Source organism: Brachyhypopomus gauderio, unplaced genomic scaffold (genome assembly GCF_052324685.1).
Source record: "Brachyhypopomus gauderio isolate BG-103 unplaced genomic scaffold, BGAUD_0.2 sc62, whole genome shotgun sequence".
NCBI lineage: Eukaryota > Metazoa > Chordata > Actinopteri > Gymnotiformes > Hypopomidae > Brachyhypopomus > Brachyhypopomus gauderio.
This window is the reverse complement of record NW_027506883.1, coordinates 1,745,397-1,765,428: the sequence shown is the minus strand read 5'-3', so window position 1 is coordinate 1,765,428 and position 20,032 is coordinate 1,745,397. Positions and strand designations below refer to the sequence as shown.

Genomic DNA, 20,032 nt, shown 5'->3' with positions numbered 1-20,032 from the left:
CTGTCTTGCAGCAGGAGAACCCTCACTCTCGTCTGCTGGCAGGATGCAAAGAGAATCTAAATCTCCGTCAGCGGGAATAACTCTCCCCTTCTGTCCAAGTCGCCACCTGATTGGCTGGCTGGATTTCAGTGTACCCAATGGAAAATTTACAAAATAAATAAAATAAAAATATTATTCTTTGTAAATTTGTATTAATATCTGGAAAACTAATTTCTTAATTAAATTAGAATATTTAATTATATTTAGAATATTTAATAACAGCTTTCATATAAAAATATGGTATCCTGGTTTATAACCTGGGTTACAAGTGACCTTTAGATAAATAGTGCACGAACTGAGCATAGATGGACCATTTTAAAAAGAAAGGTTAAAATTTGAAATCGTTTTTGAGATCTGGAATTTAATAATGGAAAAAGGACAGGTGCCCTAATGCAGTCGCCTCTGATTCACTAAGCAAATGACACGTGAACATAAATCAGAGAAAATGGTAAGTCTTTTGCAGATGCACCTGCAGCCTCCTGACTAAACAGAAATGGTGGGTTCTTTTCCCTCCGCCTGTCACACTGCTAGAACGGACTCAGCACAAGGCTGTGAGCTCTCTGCTCTTCAACTCTCTATCCAGTGCAGAACATTTCTGAACCCTTATCTGGATTTCTGAAATGATGAATAATGCCTAAAATGTGTTCTTCTCATCATCTAACTAAGAATGCTAAATAAAGACAGCATGCACGTTGTTATCTAACAATCAACATACACATATTTTCCATTTGCTATATCTTTGTTGACCAAATGGTTTAAGCAGTCAAGGTTGTTACTGAAAGAAGTATGTATGAACCATTATATTTAGTAAACAGTGAAACCTCATTTCATGGCACTAATCTGCAATAGCTAATCAGAACAGTTGATTCATCTATACAAAAACATTTTCATAGTGCATTTTTAGCATTAGTTTTGCTTAAATAACCTTTGTCAGATCACACCACACCATTTAACTGAGGTCGGCCTCTGACTTTGCTATTCAAAAATACATTTTCTTCTGTATGATCAACTGTTACAATCAGCTGTTATTATTTCATTATATGTTTTAGATCATGTCAAGTTGACCTGACTTCTTTAGATCACAAAGAATTGCCTTGGTATTCTGCAAAGCAGTTCTCTGATACAATCTGCAATTCTTTGCAGTCCTGAGGCAGAAACGGTCTTGCATCATTGTATTACCTATGCCATGTTTGGCGTTAGGTTTTGGTCTTGGTCTGCAGTGCTCTCCTAGCATGTATATCTGTTTTCCAAAAAGTTCAGCTTATGTCTTATTTGTCCACAGAACACTCTTTCAGGAGCAGTGCAGGGCACTTGGTGGTCTTTTGAAAGTGAAGACAGGCCTGATTTCTCCTGTGATAACCTCCCACAAACCCCACTGTTGTGTTTTTATTGTACCTCTTGAACACAGAAACCTGCAGGAGATACCTGCAGACCCTCAGCTGTCATCGTACCCTTGTGCTGATGTGAAATACACCCACTCCTAGGGAGAGGAAGGATGGGGCTGAATTTCATTTTTTTGTATATTATCTACCCGACTTGGGACTTTCACCATCTTCCTGTTCCCCTTTACAACCTTTCTTCAGCATTCCCCCGAAATAATTTTTCAGAGCAACGTTGTTGCTTTTTTAAATTGCAGAATTCCTCAAATTCACTCCTGATTTGATTAATTGATTCCAGCTTGATTCAAAGCCTTGAAAATACACACTTTTCTATCAGCTATGAATAGAAACCATAGGTTCAGCAATGTTATTATGATGAAAAGTGTTGCCTGTGGTGTTTAAATAATGCTTATTTCTCATTGCAAGCCACGTTGTTCAAATCTGATTTTTGCTCAGATCGGATTGTCCTATTTTGATGGTTCATATTCATAATTGCCTGTACCTGCCTGTAATATGAGCACATGTATCCTCAAAAATAGCATGCTTCTACACCTTGAATCATGTGACCTGCAACCACCAACATAAAAACATCATATATATGAGATGACTCATGGTGTGAAAACTGGCTAAATGGATGTGGTATCCATTTGTATGCATTGTGTCTTGCTCTGGAGGATGGCAGTTTGTCAGCTGTACATGAAAAAGCCAGAAGGCTAGCTTTTGCAGTTTTTTTTTTTTTTTTTGCTTACAGCTACTGTCGTTACTTCTGTTGTTTTCCTGCATTGTTGTTTAGATTACAGCACTAAGCCAAATTAATTCCGATCTGAAAATTCTCATTCATGTTGTGTGAATCGGATACAAATCCAATCTATGACAACATACAAAAGTGACTCAAGTCTAATCTATGACAACATACAAACTCATCCTGCAAATACCTGGGACTCTCATCTCCAACACTGGGATGAAAACATTACCTCTATCACAAAGAAAGCACACAAGTGCGTGTTTTTTGAGACACCTCAAGAAGCCCAGCTTTGCACAGCCTGTCTTCAAACACTTGCACACAAGTGTGATCACGTCTTCTATTGTCCTCTGGCTTGGCTTTGCTACTGCAACTTATTTGAAAGGACCTTTCATTCCGAAGGACCTTTTTGTTAAATTTGTTATGCGTACAGGTCACAACAGCTTTATGCACCTAATCGTATACAGTACAAAGTGCATGTACACGATGGAAGCACACTTCCTGACAGAGTGGTGTTTTACTAACACTTTAGATCTTAGTGCCTTGGGAGTTGTTGAAATGGTAATAGACTTCAAGATGTATTCCCCAACAATCACGGGCACTACTGTCAAAGTGGCGAAATCCTGCAAATACCTGGGACTCTCATCTCCAACACTCAGCTGGGATGAAAACATTTACCTCTATCACAAAGAAAGCACACAAGTGCGTGTTTTTTTGAGACACCTGAAGAAGCTCAGCCCAGCCTCAAACACTTCCACACAGGTGTGATCACGTCTTCTATTGTTGTCTGGCGTGGCTTTGCTACTGCACAGCCCAGGAACCAACTGCAGCACATTATCAAGCTGACAAAGTCATCAGCTGCAAGTTTCCGTCCTTTGCCAAGCCGTGCAAATCTAGAGCGGTGAATTGGGCCATGAAGATCCCTGCAGGTGCCTCCCACTCGGGTCGTCACTTGTCTCCAAAGCTTTCCTCTGCAAAACATTTTAGGTCCATCAAAACAAAAGCCAACAGGCACCTGAGCCGTTCTTTTCCCAGTGACACCTCCCCACCACCACCAGCAACATGCCAGACCAGCTGGAAAACACTGAACTGTTCTCACTGTTGGTGTGTCTTATATATCCGGCACTATAGAACTGAAGTGTCTTACTGTGCGTGTTTATAGAGCTGCAGTTCACGTCTGGCACCGTATTGCTGCACCCTGTGTGCGCCCTATTGTTGTTTTCTGTGTTGTGGTTGCCAAACGTGCCAAGATAAACCCCTACACTTGACACATTTTTCTGTACTTGACATATGATGATACTGGCTCATTTTAGCTCACTGGCCTGCCCTGTCCTGTGGGAGGACATTTATTTCAAGTCCTGTTTCTGTTTGGTTCTGAACGTCCTGTAGGATTTTTGACTGTGCGCTCACTTCAACAGTACTTGCGGCAGACAGGATTCATGGTAGCTTTTTACACTGTGATCAAACGAACACAGTGATAAGACTTTACTGCTGTGTACATGAGTGATGGTCAAATGCTGAAATAGTCCTGTATCCAGTTGTCAAGACTGTGAAGCCAGATAACTTTTTACAGGTGCTGCAACTCTGCATGCCTGGCTATAGTCATCTAAATGTACCTGATAGCGAGGTAGTTTAAAATTAGCACAAGGGGGAAAGCAGCAAATTTAATCATTTTGAGCCACACAGGTGCAGTAAGTTGACCGTCCACATTCAGCCGCCAGACAGACGACGTCTACGTCTTCCCAGCTGAGAGCTCAGTTTGAGGCCAGACTTTTCCTTGTGCTATTGTTATACTCTCAGCAACAGGAAGAGTGTGTGTGTGTGTGTGTGTGTGTGTGTGTGTGTGTGTGTGTGTGTGTGTATGCGCCCGTGTGCCTGTCTGAGTCTTTTTAATGAGTATCGACAGGAGCGCCGCATCAGGAAGCTTGAGAGGAGGCAGTCCTGTAATACTCTGTAATAGAAGGCACCTTAATTACAGTTTGCCAGAAGTCATTAGATCCTGTTCCCCATTGTCAGGCCTGGCTCACCATGAATACACCTCACACATACACACGCAAATGTAGACAGAGCAGAAACACTGATCAGCATGAAGGCTATGGATTGCCATACATACTAACACTGTGTACTTACCAGGCCTAAATATTAGCTGTTAGTTGATGTTGGAACTACATATTGGGTTTAGTGAGGTTGTGCATTTATCTGGCATGTATATTATAAAATATTTCCTCCAGAAGAAAAATGAAAAGTGAAAAATGAAAGGAAATTCAAAATGTTGGCTACAGGCAAAGGTTATAGTTGAAGCTACAATGTTCTCATTAGACATGTCAGGAACTTTGGGTACTGAGAAAGATGAAAGACATGCTTCAGGTGTAGTGTATATACTCTACATTTGAATAACATTATATAAGCCTACATAAATGGCACACATAAAGCATAAAAAGATAACCTTTGTAATGTATTTTCTTGGTATTCGTCTCACTTTGAGTTTCAGAATTAAATTCTTTGTTGGAGAGATGCCCATAGCTATTCACATTAAGCCTCCTGTATGCAATATTTGTTTCTATGGAGATGTTTCTAGTTGGTAATAATCATAAAACCCAATTGTAATTTTCAAAAGAGCTGGCGTAAGGCCTTTTGTTGTAATGGACTCTCCATGATCAAAGTGCAAAGCTGACATCACATTTCCATGCAAATTGGAGCTCTCCTGAGTTCTCTCACTTTTCCGCTTGTAGCTGTTTCTGCCAGGATCTGTGTACGGGGGTGCGTGTGTGCATGTGCGCACGCCTATGTGTGTGTGTGTGTGTGTGTGTGTGTGTGTGTGTGTGTGTGTGTGTGTGTGTGTGTGTGTACGCATGCGTATGTGTTGGGCAGATGACTATGAATATGAATTCTGTTAGTCTATATAGGCAAGCATTTCTTGGTTTGGGAATAAAGTGCTGCTTTTTCTATCTCCAAGGTTGTGGATTCGATCCTACCGCCGTTGGCGTCTTTGGCATTCAGCAAGAACGGTGAGGTTTATTTCACTGCCTCAGTAGACAGGCTGAAGGGGAGTCATACCACAGGCCTGATTCTACACTGCTTCACCCCTCCACACAAATGGGACCAGGCTAGTTTGAGATTAGTAAACATCTTGGTGTCTTACTGCTTGGATACTGCAAATAAAGTACCTAAATGAAGCATAGGTCTATGATCTTATACACTGTGTCTGTTCATTAACACACACACACACACACACACACACACACACATAGATATGTTATTATATACATTATATATAGATATTATATACATTATATCTACATACATATATATAGTTACTTGTTGAATACATCTATATTTATAGACATAGGTAGATAGACATAGATATCTGTATTTATATAGATAGATAGATATTCATAGATATGTATTTATATAGAGATGTATATGTAGATGAAGCTCGTCCCACTGGTGTGTGTGTGCGTGTACGTGTGTGTGTGTACCAGTGGAGTGGCGTATCGTGAGTTTGCGGGTGCTGTCAGAGATCACCTTGCTGCTGCTGAGCCAGGAAGCAGTGGAGGAAGGAGAGGGGGAGACACAGGCAGCGTGGGACGGAGAGGGCAGGTCCTCAAACACACGCCTGCTCACCCTAATTACACAGGCCCTGCTGCCACAGTGAGCCCCGCCCCCACACACCAACACCCTCCTCATACCAGTACTCATAATAACAATAAGAATCATTGCTGTTGCAGTCAGTGACATTATTATCTTTTGGAAACGTTTCCTTTATTACTGGTAGCAGGATTAATTTAGTCTGGTGACTGTCCTGCTCTTCAGGTGCGAGTCTCTGCTTTTGGAGCCAGACCCCATACCTGTCTATGCTATCAAACTGCTGGGGTCCCTCACGGAGTACAGCACACCTGTAACCAGGTAACTTTTCCCAGCACTACTACTATTATTTCTAATAATAATATAGAATATAGTTTGATGGTAATTTTAGTAACAGTAATGTAATTTTAATAACAGTGGTGATGTAACAACAGTAATATATGCTAGTAATAATTGTAATACTTGTGTGAATGTGAAATGTGCCTTATTTGTCATTTGTGATTTTTCAGCACAATCGAAATTTGTCCTCTGCATTTACCCATCTGTGCAATTAGAACACACACACTAGTGATTACTGTGGTGCACATGTGCCCAGAGCGGTGGGCAGCCCTAGCCCGGTGCCCGGGGAGCAGTTGGGGTTAGGTGCCTTGCTCAAGGGCACCTCAGTCATGGCCTCAGGTCTGGCAATCGAACCCATGACCCTCCGGTCACAAGACCAGTTCCCTACCACAGGACCATGACTGCTTAAACCTGTATTCCTTTCTTCATAGTGTGTAGTAATGAAGAAGGTGCAGTGTATTTTATAACATGGGAAAGAAGGAAAGGATAGTTTGAACACGAAGAGAGCCGTTCAGTTTCAGTCCTGGATTCATTGCACATGCACTACATGGTTTATTCAGATCTTGAAGTTCTTCATAACAAGTTAAATCAGTTATAGAAAAGTAGGACGTCCACTAGACTGTCGTATTGGGAATTTAATATTTAGCAATTTTGATTTTTTAGCAGTTAGTAATAAAATAAAGCTACGCTTATCTGCTGTTTTTGTGTTTGCGGAGGATATTAAATATTGAATACCCACCTAAATTAGTTCAGGGAAGTTGTTGGGTTTTGTCATTAATTAGACATTGGGTTCGTTTGTAACTAGGGGCCTGTCTCATGGCAGCCATTAGCTAAGTCTTCCCTGTCTTTGTGGATGTGCGTTTTATTAGATTATTGATCAGTCGTCCAGTAGTATGTCAGACTGGTTTTGTACTGCTATGAGCCCGCAGCTAAAGCACGTCTCACATCTTTGAAGACAAATACACGTAAAACATTAAGAGAAAGAGCACCGAGATGTAAAGATGAACTACACTGCACTTCAGACTTGTTTATCAATATGTATGCTGGTGACATTTTGTGCTGTTTCATATGCAACACACAGATTGATTGTGCTGATATTTGGTATGTAATCATGTGTGGATCATATCAGAACCGTGTGCCAAGTTCAGTTCTGAATAGCATTGGGCCTCTGCTTTGACAGTTTATACACATACATACTCTCACATGAGCATGCACTCTCTCTCTCACACACACACACACACACACACACACACACACACACACACACACTCACTCACACACACACACACACACACACACACACACACACACACACACACACACACACACACACACACACACACACACTCACTCACTCACTCACTCACACACACACACACACACACACACACACACTCACTCTCACACACACACTCACTCTCACACTCACTCTCTCACACACTCACTCACTCACACACACTCAGCAGTCTGTCTCTCAGTCTTCATTCTCATTTTCTCCCCTGTCCCTCCCCCACATCTTCCATATTCTTGGTTTCCACTTGGTGTGTGTGTGTGTGTGTGTGTGTGTGTGTGTGTGTGTGTGTGTGTGTGTGTGTGCATGTTTCTCTTATCTCCTCTTTATCCCCCTGCTGTTTCACTAATGGCTCTTCCCGGCCTCTCTACACATTGTCTTTCTTGGTGCTGATAGAGCTCGGCGTGCAGCTGAACTGTTCAAATTGATGTCAGCAATCGGGGAATGTTCGTCTGTTTCCACCTTCCACGCCCCCCACCCCCCAAACCCCGGTGTCTGTGAGGAGCTATTACGTTCACAATAGTGAAATTAAATTGCGTTTGCCACCGCTTGATAAAGTCCTAAAAAAGAGCAGACCTTCACTTGATGGTTTCCAGGCGAAATGAGATTGCAAATTGGGGACATTAGCAGGTTCTGTGCACCAGCATCATCTTTCCTTCATTATCAGTTTTGTTGGCAGTTCAAACTTTCCAATTAGCGAGAACCTTTGGCTACTTTCGCCTTTATTCAGACCGTGGTGAATATGTTCGCTCTGAACCACTGCTCTGAGTGTTAATGGCTTTATCTTAACATTAGGCATGTTCTAGCTTTCGCCTGCTCTGTTAGCTCCACCTAGGTAAGGGTGGAGTGTTTGTCTGTGGTGTGCAGCTTGTGCTCACATGGTGAAAGTTCAGTAAACTCGATCAATCCTCTCAATTATGTTTTTGTCTTTTTTTCAACCAGTCATTGAGTTTCTTTGTTAAACTGTTGATATTTCGTGCTTCTACACTTCTACTACGACACTGTCTTGTTCACAGTGTCCTGCACTTGTGTGGAAACTTCCTGTTGGAGTCTTATTGGGCTGGACAAAGTGTGTGTGGGAACAGTCTGTGTCCACAGTGAGCAGGCTGTGGCAGTGTCACTAGCTCTGTGTGTGTGTGTGTGTGTGTGTGTGTGTGTGTGTGTGTGTGTGTGTGTGTGTGTGTGTGTGTGTGTGTGTGTGTGACAGAGAGAATGAGAGTCTGTGGGATGATTGGGACTGAGGACTTTCAGTGTGTGGGCTTGGCATGGCAGTTCTACCTGCCAACCACTGACAGCAACACGGAGACACTCAGTTCCTGTGAGAGTAGAAATGGACAATGAAAAAGTTAGTGGGCAGAAATAAGCAGGCAACCACAGGTAGAGGGTCGGTGGCTGCTTGGGCGGCTGATTGGATGAATCATAGCCTAGACGAATAGAATAGGGCCCAGCATTCTTTTAGGGTGAAGGCAGAAACATCTATGAATCAAGCAAATTTGTTAAGAGGCTTTTCTGGCCAGTTTGTTGGGATACTTTTCCATTACGGCGTTTGTAAGTGTAAGCATTGTGTCCGTGTGATCTGATCCCAGCCTGGAGAGTTCCTTCAGCTGTCAGATAAACATCCAGCAATGAATGTTTCGAACTTTGCTGTCAATGAGTTTAGGCAGATTTGGATTTTAGTAACAGATACAAGGAAAAACCAAGTCTTTCAGTGCAATGTGTGTGGCACGGAGATTCTGCACAGCCTGTAAAAGGTTTGCAAGAATCAGAACTGCAATGATTCGTAGGCTGTTCTCGTGTTTATTGACTCCATGCTTAGGATGAATGGATTGTGCCAGAGAAGCAATCAAAATATTTTTATGTACGTGCATTTGGTTTATTGCTGTGGATATTCTATACTCTGCACATGCTCCCCTCTGACAGCCTCAGCCCATTAAAGAATGTGACAGCCACTAAATGCCGTGTCTGTTGCATGCCATTATGGGCGTTAAAGGCAGAAATGGGAAGCATATGCCATCAGCTTCTCTCCCCATCTGATTACAGATCCCATCAAAAGGTTGTCTGGAGCCATGGAGATTGTGTGCATTCTCTCTATTAGAAGCTTCACAGTCTTCCAGCTGACATTTACCTGCGTAAATGCCAGTCCCTGCTCTCTGCATTCTCATGAAAACACAGCTTTAATACCTGGAGCACTGGAACCAGTACTGCAGGGGTGCGGTTGTAGCACTGGGGACAATGTAAGTGTGACGGAGTTAAAACTAGACCTGCGGTGGCCATGACCATGCTGGGTGAAGTCTAGGGTCCAGTATGAAAGAGCAGCGAGAGCTTACTGCCAGGGTACACACCTGTTACCTCCAGCTCCACTCTTATTTATAAACTGGCAGTTTGGTTTGTCTTGTGAGGTGTTGACCTGAACATAACTTTTTTTAATGAGTAGATAGATGATAACACCATGAGTAGATAGATGATAACACCATGAGTAGATAGATGATGACACCATGAGTAGATAGTTGATGACACCATGAGTAGATAGTTGATGACACCATGAGTAGATAGTTGATGACACCACGAGTAGATAGTTGATGACACCACGAGTAGATAGTTGATGACACCATGAGTAGATAGATGATGACACCATGAGTAGATAGATGATAACACCATGAGTAGATAGATGATGACACCATGAGTAGATAGTTGATGACACCATGAGTAGATAGTTGATGACACCATGAGTAGATAGATGATGACACCATGAGTAGATAAATGATAACACCATGAGTAGATAGATGATAACACCATGAGTAGATAGATGATAACACCATGAGTAGATAGTTGATGACACCATGAGTAGATAGATGATGACACCATGAGTAGATAGATGATAACACCATGAGTAGATAGATGATGACACCATGAGTAGATAGTTGATGACACCATGAGTAGATAGTTGATGACACCATGAGTAGATAGATGATGACACCATGAGTAGATAGTTGATGACACCATGAGTAGATAGTTGATGACACCATGAGTAGATAGTTGATGACACCATGAGTAGATAGTTGATGACACCATGAGTAGATAGTTGATGACACCATGAGTAGATAGATGATGACACCATGAGTAGATAGTTGATGACACCATGAGTAGATAGTTGATGACACCATGAGTAGATAGATGATGACACCATGAGTAGATAGATGATGACACCATGAGTAGATAGTTGATGACACCATGAGTAGATAGATGATGACACCATGAGTAGATAGATGATGACACCATGAGTAGATAGATGATGACACCATGAGTAGATAGTTGATGACACCATGAGTAGATAGTTGATGACACCATGAGTAGATAGTTGATGACACCATGAGTAGATAGTTGATGACACCATGAGTAGATAGATGATGACACCATGAGTAGATAGATGATGACACCATGAGTAGATAGTTGATGACACCATGAGTAGATAGTTGATGACACCATGAGTAGATAGTTGATGACACCATGAGTAGATAGATGACGACACCATGAGTAGATAGATGACGACACCATGAGTAGATAGTTGACGACACCATGAGTAGATAGTTGATGACACCATGAGTAGATAGATGATGACACCATGAGTAGATAGTTGATGACACCATGAGTAGATAGATGATGACACCATGAGTAGATAGATGATGACACCATGAGTAGATAGTTGATGACACCATGAGTAGATAGATGATGACACCATGAGTAGATAGATGATGACACCATGAGTAGATAGTTGATGACACCATGAGTAGATAGTTGATGACACCATGAGTAGATAGATGATGACACCATGAGTAGATAGTTGATGACACCATGAGTAGATAGTTGATGACACCATGAGTAGATAGTTGATGACACCATGAGTAGATAGTTGATGACACCATGAGTAGATAGATGATGACACCATGAGTAGATAGATGATGACACCATGAGTAGATAGTTGATGACACCATGAGTAGATAGTTGAAGACACCATGAGTAGATAGTTGATGACACCATGAGTAGATAGATGACGACACCATGAGTAGATAGATGACGACACCATGAGTAGATAGATGACGACACCATGAGTAGATAGATGACGACACCATGAGTAGATAGTTGATGACACCATGAGTAGATAGATGATGACACCATGAGTAGATAGTTGATGACACCATGAGTAGATAGATGATGACACCATGAGTAGATAGATGATGACACCATGAGTAGATAGTTGATGACACCATGAGTAGATAGATGATGACACCATGAGTAGATAGATGATGACACCATGAGTAGATAGATGATGACACCATGAGTAGATAGATGATGACACCATGAGTAGATAGTTGATGACACCATGAGTAGATAGTTGATGACACCATGAGTAGATAGATGATGACACCATGAGTAGATAGATGATGACACCATGAGTAGATAGATGATGACACCATGAGTAGATAGTTGATGACACCATGAGTAGATAGTTGATGACACCATGAGTAGATAGATGATAACACCATGAGTAGATAGTTGATGACACCATGAGTAGATAGATGATGACACCATGAGTAGATAGATGCCGTTGCCGATTAAACCCCCCCCCCCCCCCCCCCCCCCCCATTACGACATTACTTTTTAATATTCAAGTATTCTTTATTTCTTGGTAACAGATTCAAACTCCTTTATATAATATTCCTGCTTTCTGCAGTGCTGTGTGCCATTGTTCAGTGCACTGGTGCGTGATTAGTGTGTGTGTGTGTGTGTGTGTGTGTGTGTGTGTGTGTGTGTGTGTGTGTGTGTGTGTGTACTGGTTCGGTGAGCAGGGCTGGTACCTTGCAATAGATATGACAACACAGGACTATATATATATATATATATATATATATATATATATATATATATATATATATATATATATATATATATATATATACACGCTGTATCTATATATATATATATATATATATATATATATATATATATATATATATATATATATATATAGTCCTGTGTTGTCATACACTTCCACTTGACCCCATGTGCCCCATGTGCTTCTGTAAACATGCAGTTGTTAAGAGAGATGGATGGATGTCTTGACCACAAAGCTGCTTCCTTCTTAAGGAACTAATGGGGCATAACCAGAATACAGACAGTGGGGAGTGGGGTGTAGAGAGGAGACAGAGCCTTCAAGCCCTTCACTAACCACCACAGGAAGATAAAGTATCCCCGTTCATCAGGTCTTCTTTCTCGAGTTTGCGTGCGTGCGTCTGTGTGCACGTGTGTGTGTGGGAGTGTTTGACGGTGATTGTGGCCCTTGTCAAGGGCAAATGACTATACAGAATTTGTTATAGGGTGGATTTCACATAGATTCGCTTTTTGATGGACACAGAACAAGCAAAGGATAAGGGAGACAGAGATCTCTTGCTAATATTAATCATTGATATTTTAATGAGATGTATAGGCTCTTCCTGTTGGGTGGTAGTATTTGGCTTTTACAGTTTTAGCAAAATGTTTGTTTGTTTATAAGTAGCCACTCAAATTGTGAAGAAACCTGATTCAGTCTGAGTTGCTAATATGAAAACACTGTTGAGAAAAACCAAACTGCATATTGAACTACCATGACTTTCAAATCTGAAGAGGATGACACTCATATAGGTTAAAAGAATAACACACATATAGGACAAAATGATAACGCATACATAGGTATGTGTTAACACACACTTCGGTTGAAAGGATAACACACACATAAACTTCATATAACATTCTTTACCTCAAGCATTTATGGTCTTGCAGCAAATTCGCAAAGCATTTGCTCCTAAATGTTCCCACGTTAGCCTTATCTCAGGTGCTGGTCAACACACACTTTCTGTCTGCTGCCCCTACTACTTCACACAGAGGCATTAGCCCAGCATCCTCCACAGAGGACACGTCCTGAGGAGAACGGACAAACTATTTCCAACCAAGCAATACATCATTGTTTAATACAAGGCAAGGCATCATATTGAATATTCTGAGTGTGACCCCCTCAGCTAATTTCATTCAATCTGGCTCTCATTCTCCCTCAGCATTGTGATGTTCCTCTTTGAGCACCTTTGCATACATTCAGTAATTGGTTGTGAATCAAAGAGCTTAATCAATAAGAGAGCAAGGCAAGTCATTTTCAATAAAGGCCCACATTACTCCTCAGTACCAGCCCTTTCAGAAGGCTCTACTTCTCTCTCTCTCTCTCTTTCTCCTCTTTCTCTCTCTCTCTCTCTTTATACGGCCCTGTCACCTTCCCTCTCTCAACAGTCTTTTTTCTCCTTTTCATGCTTCTCGGTGTATCAGTCAAAGGTTATTAGATCAGATGCCTGATCTTTTTTGTCTTGGCGCTTTCACACCTCGATGCACACGTACAGTACCAAAGCCCAAATGCACACATGAATGTCACAGTAATGAAGACGGAATATAGACCTGGTGCCATGTGGTATATGTATGTGTCATGCACTAATGTGTGTGTGTGTATGTGTGTGTCTCCCCTGGTACAGGCTTGTCAGAGAGAGTCGTCTGCTCCCTGTCATCTTTCAAGTCGTGGCGGTAAGTGTTCTCAGGGTCTCCGGGCTCCAGGGTCGTCAGTCTGTTAGGGTGATTTATTTATTGTCTTGGGTTTCTCCACACCAGATGTAGTGAACAAGAAAGCATCCAGAAAATTGTAAACTTTATGGAAATCAGCACACAAATTGTTTTCCTTTTTTGTGTGGGTCTGAGGATGTCTGAAGATCTTTCGGGGTGGTTCAAATCAAATGAACTGTGGTACTCTATCCCCTTTGAGAGGCAAGTTCTTTGAGAAGAGAAATTTTCAATGGTTCAGAACACAATGTCTTACGTGTTTATTTAAATCGTGTCCCTATTACTGTTCCTGCAGCAAATGTATTACCCTGACAAAGGTAGCATGTGTTTTTGTGCTCAGTGTACATTTGTTTATTGAATATGATTGTTGGCTACAAATAAGAGTATGTTATCAAACCCTTTTGGAATTGAGTATTTTTATCAAACTCTTTTGGAATTGAGTATTTTTATCAAACCCTTTTGGAATTGCTATATGGGTCATCTGTATTGTTCCAGATCAAGGTGAAGTCTAAATGCATTCCCACTCCTATCTTAGTTTTGCTAAGTCTTGGAAACCCCGTGCTTATTCTTGGGTGCAGTGATGTCAGTAAAGAATTCGCCTCATTGTAAATACAGACGTTTTTTCTGCCAATGACACAGGGCTTTACAGAGTAGGGCTTTTTGGTCAGTTCTGTTTGGAATGACACACATATGGCATTAGTCCTTTAAAGGGCTCTATATCACACGTCCTTAGTCTGAGCTGAGCAGTCTGGCCGTCCTGAAACATTGACAAAAGCAACTGCGTTCACATGAGGTGAATACTTCCAGATAAATAAATGATGTGTTCCTTGAAATCCAGATATCCTAGAGTGACAGCGTGTTGTTTTACACACTTTACCTATTCTCTATTTTTATCATTTGGTCTTAAAAACATATTTTCGGTATTATATGACCCTGTATATGTCCCATGGACATTGCTCATACCATATTAAAATGACATGAAATAGAATATTAGCCCTGTTAAAGCGTGTATGTACAAACCAGCATTTTCCCTTGGAGTGGGGGCCGCGTGGTTGATTTCTCGGCGTCCATTGAGTTATTATGTAAATGAGGCAGTCAGGGGCTGACCTATCAGAGCGTAATGTGTAATTGGGTTGTGGAGTTAATGAAGTAGATATGCAAGTCCCCCTCTACAGCAGGTTCCATTCTCATTAGAGGGAAACTTGCATTGCCTGTCAACTAGTCAACCTCCCCTGCCCTCAATCCACCATGTTAGCACCGCACGCGTTACGAGCGCCGAGCCCGACCTGCTCCTTATCCAATGTGCCACTGTGAAAGAGACACCCCAGTAAATGTGAATAGCTCCCTGGAAGACAGCTGTCTCGTACTTTAGCATTGCGGAGGGATATTTGATGGACAATTACTGCCGATCTAGCAAGACAGACATAATGAATTTTAAGAGTGTTGAAAAAGTACCATTCCATTAAAAGTATTTTGCAAGATTAATATAATCTACATTTCTAGGATTTATTTTTTGCCTCGCTGAAATTAAATTTTCTTATATATGGTGCTAAATTGCCTCCAACTGCAAAGACTCTAAATGTATACTCCTCATCTAGTATAGTCCTTCATGTGCTGTCACTCTTTGAAGTTCAGAAATAATCATGGGATTAAAACTGGAAATTACTTTTCCAAAAACTCTTTGGAAAAACCACTTTAAAAAACCACTTCAAATAAACACACAACTACATGTATGGTAAGAGAATATAACGGTAGTGTAACGGTGGCTGGAGAGGCACTGGAGGTGAGGGGTGGCCAAGATTTGAAGATTTTATTGTCCGTCTTAGACAAGTACAAACCAACAAGCTGATGATGTCTGATGATGGCTGTAGGAATGCACAATGCAGGTGCCGGGTTGAGCCGCTTGAAGCTTGTTGACGAGCAGGCACAGGGACAGCAGCACAGACGATGGATACCTGTGGGCTTTACACAGGGAGAGTGGCTGATGGGGGAACAGGGGGAAGCAGATGTTGGTAATGTGGTGATAGAGGCAGAGGGAGTGGCTGCGTGTGTGTGGGTGTGTCCCTGTGTGTGAGGGAGTGGCTGCGTGTGTGTGGGCGTGTCCCTGTGTGTGAGGGAGTGGCTGCGTGTGTGTGGGTGTGTCCCTGTGTGTGAGGGAGTGGCTGCGTGTGTGTGGGTGTGTCCCCTGTGTGTGAGGGAGTGGCTGCGTGTGTGTGGGCGTGTCCCTGTGTGTGAGGGAGTGGCTGCGTGTGTGTGGGTGTGTCCCTGTGTGTGAGGGAGTGGCTGCGTGTGTGTGGGTGTGTCCCTGTGTGTGAGGGAGTGGCTGCGTGTGTGTGGGTGTGTCCCTGTGTGTGTGAGGGAGTGGCTGCGTGTGTGTGGGTGTGTCCCTGTGTGTGAGGGAGTGGCTGCGTGTGTGGGCATGTCCCTGTGTGTGTGAGGGAGTGGCTGCGTGTGTGTGGGCGTGTCCCTGTGTGTGAGGGAGTGGCTGCGTGTGTGTGGGTGTGTCCCTGTGTGTGAGGGAGTGGCTGCGTGTGTGTGGGTGTGTCCCTGTGTGTGTGAGGGGAGTGGCTGCGTGTGTGTGGGTGTGTCCCTGTGTGTGTGAGGGAGTGGCTGCGTGTGTGTGGGCATGTCCCTGTGTGTGTGAGGGAGTGGCTGCGTGTGTGTGGGTGTGTCCCTGTGTGTGTGAGGGAGTGGCTGCGTGTGTGTGGGCGTGTCCCTGTGTGTGAGGGAGTGGCTGCGTGTGTGGGCATGTCCCTGTGTGTGTGAGGGAGTGGCTGCGTGTGTGGGCATGTCCCTGTGTGTGTGAGGGAGTGGCTGCGTGTGTGTGGGCGTGTCCCTGTGTGTGAGGGGAGTGGCTGCGTGTGTGGGCATGTCCCTGTGTGTGTGAGGGAGTGGCTGCATGTGTGTGGGCGTGTCCCTGTGTGTGAGGGAGTGGCTGCGTGTGTGTGGGTGTGTCCCTGTGTGTGAGGGAGTGGCTGCGTGTGTGGGCATGTCCCTGTGTGTGTGTGTGGCGTGTCCCTGCATGTGTGTGTGGGCGTGTCCCTGCATGTGTGTGTGTGTGTGAGCGTGTCCCTGCGTGTGTGTGTGGGCGTGGCCCTGTGTGGCTAGGACGGCACACCCTGACAAGTACATATAAATATATTCATAAAATAGCATTTACCTCATTATGATGTGATATAGACGACACCCTTAGTCATTACTGAATTCGATAATCGTCACATTTTGACATTTCCATTTTGCTGAAGGACTTTGATTTGCTAACATGCAGTTCCTCTGGAGAAACTTTGAGATATTCAGTACATTGCTCAAGGGTACAATGACATTAGCAATCAGTAATTCTGAACTGTGCTGCTTCTTAGTCAAGGCTGCTGATTACTTTTGCACAAGCACCTAAGGATTTCTCTGCCTGCTTATTTGCTGGCCAGGCACGAAGTCTCGTAGATCAAGCCACAAGTGTAGGTTAGAAGAAGCTCTCCTTCTCCTTCCAGTACTCCATCCTTTACATTTACTGTACAACTTTACAACTCAGTCACTTTCTCAGGATATACGTCTTGAGATATTAAGGTAAAATCTGGAGTGCTCAATTGAAGATCAGAAGAAGCGTTGTCCTCTTCCTCTCTTCCATGTCTTTACAGAATGTACAGTTTTTTCGTCTAAGGCAAACTAAATTAATTGGTATTCCATTAATGGAACAAATGTATGTTATCCTAATTCACAAGCCCTGTGTGCTGCTGCAGTTCTGTTGCCCCAGCTCTCTGAAAAACACGAGAGGAACCTGGAGATTGTGGAGAACATGGTTCTTCATTATGGAGAGAGCGGAGAATGCGTCACCAGCACTGAGTCATTTGGTGGCTCCGTGAATGAAGCCCACGTCTGTTTCTGCTCCATTTTGTGCATGGTTCACCCATGCAGCTTACCTTAACCATTTACTACTGGATAGTTAATGCTTACCAAACATTAGAAATCGCATTGGTGGATATGGATCGTCACTGTTATTTCCTGTGAATGGCTAAGGCTGCAATGCTTAGCTTACAATTATAGCAAAAGTGCAAAAAATATGCATGATATAATCTAACTACTGGCATTTGTCTCACTTTCCTCTAATATATATATATAGCTGCATACTTTAAATTTTATTTCATATTAGCATGTAATTAGTTTATGTTATCATCAAGGCGGGCCATCTCAGGTATCGTGTGATCTATACCCAATGTCAATTTGAAATTTGCTTCATCTCGTCTAACTTTGGTAGAGGACATTACAGAGTAAGCCACTACACTGATCCTAGATAAGTCTTCCTTCGCCGACTCTGTGCACTCCAGACGGATTACTGTAACATAGCCTCCCTCTGTCTCTGTGTGCCTTGGGCTTTTATTGAATATGATGTCACCTGACAGTATGGATCACTCTGAAGAGAGGGGCCACTGATGTCCCAGCCAGACGAGGTAGAGTGGAGCCGCTCGCACACGCTTTCTGAGGCAGATATAAAAGTGCAGAGTGCTTTTAGCTGTAGCTGTCAATATAAGGACAGTGTGCATTCAACACTGACTGTGAGCTCCGAGCTCCAGACCAGACTGTTGTACTTAGGAGTTTTATGGAATAAAGCAGTGTCATGTGTTTAATATTTCTGTCTATTTTAGTACAGTGTAATACTCCTCACCATGTGAACGGCGCTTGTTGGACTACAGAATGATGAAATGCTCCATGTGCTACATTGAAAGGAAGGATGAGAACATTCTGATGTTATACCAAAGCCTCTGTGTCTTATGTGACACTGGGATTTCACAGCTAGTTGCCAGGAGAACTGCTTGGTTACCTTTTGAGAGTAAGTTTAAGTTGGAAGTAAGGTGTTTTGATTGATTTGATGGTATCCATCGTAGCTTGTCCTTCTGGGTAGTTCCTACAGTGGACACTGTATTCCTCATGGCACTGAACGTTTTTGAGCTGCACTTAATGGACTTATTTCCCCCCAGAATGCAGGTTCAGTAGTTTTTCTTTCCCTGTGTGGAGTGTGACATGCAGGCACCGGTCTCTGTGTTCAACAGTGTTTAAGAGGCCGGACCCTGAGAGCGTCATCGTCAGCTCTCCGTCTGCATATGTGCTTTATTTATGTAAGGACTGAAGGTTTGGTTGCTCGCGTGTGACCCCTCCACCCCACCCATCACCAGGCTCTGGGCACAAATAAAGCAGGAAGAGCAATTATTTCTGGGCATCGCAGGTTCCTCTGCAGCCTGTGGTTGGTGCTCTTTGGGACTGTGGTGTATCTCTGCATCTGGCTTCTATACCCATTATCTCTCTTGCCATCGCTTGCTTGCATGCTCATTTTCCTTCTCTCTGTCTCTTTCCCCCCTCTCTCTCCCTCTCTTCTTCTCGCTCTCTCTCTATCTCTCCCCCCTCTCTCTCTACCCCTCTCTCTCTCCCCCTCTCCCTCTCCATAGGTTCACACTGATGTCTAATTAAAGCCTTCCTAGATTTCCCTCCACTCCTCTTTCCCTCCCTCTCTGCCCTTTTGCCTTGCAGCATTGTCCACTTATTTTGCTTCTAATCATCCTCTGAAGCACCTATTGAATGATTAGAGCATTTCCACGGCCCCAACATCAGAACACAGGTCTTCAGTGAGACTACTTCCACCTCTGGCCTTTCCTAGTTCTCACCACTCCTTTTATCAGCCTCGGGGCTCTGCTGTGCTGAAAGTGCTGTCCAGTATGGCCAAAGAGACTCGACCTTACCTCTCTGTCCCCCCCACAAACTAACACACAGCACTGGGGACGGCAGTAAGGGCCCATCTAGTGACATAGAAATATTATTTTATGTTGTTGTTTTTGTTTTTTTTGTTTGTTTTTTGTTTTTCTTGATGAAGCCAGGCCTTATTAACAAAGTTTCCGAAGTCCTCACGTTTCTGATGTTTCATGACCATGTGTTGACAAACTAATAATCTCTCTCATTTTCTCTTCCTCCTCCGTTGTTGTTGTTGAGAGAGATATCTCTCTCTTTTCCTCCTCCTCGTTGTTGTTGTTGAGGAGA

At 43.0% G+C, this 20,032-nt stretch overlaps 1 protein-coding gene across 1 annotated transcript in view; it reads left to right on the top strand.

Annotated features, from left to right (window-relative positions):
• Window positions 1-20,032, top strand: part of ulk4 (unc-51 like kinase 4) — a 110,518-nt gene that overhangs the window by 46,480 nt on the left and 44,006 nt on the right. The window contains 4 exon segments of the mRNA XM_076988554.1: window positions 5,117-5,168; window positions 5,643-5,811; window positions 5,974-6,066; window positions 13,927-13,975. Coding sequence (XP_076844669.1) covers window positions 5,117-5,168; window positions 5,643-5,811; window positions 5,974-6,066; window positions 13,927-13,975 — 363 coding nt within the window.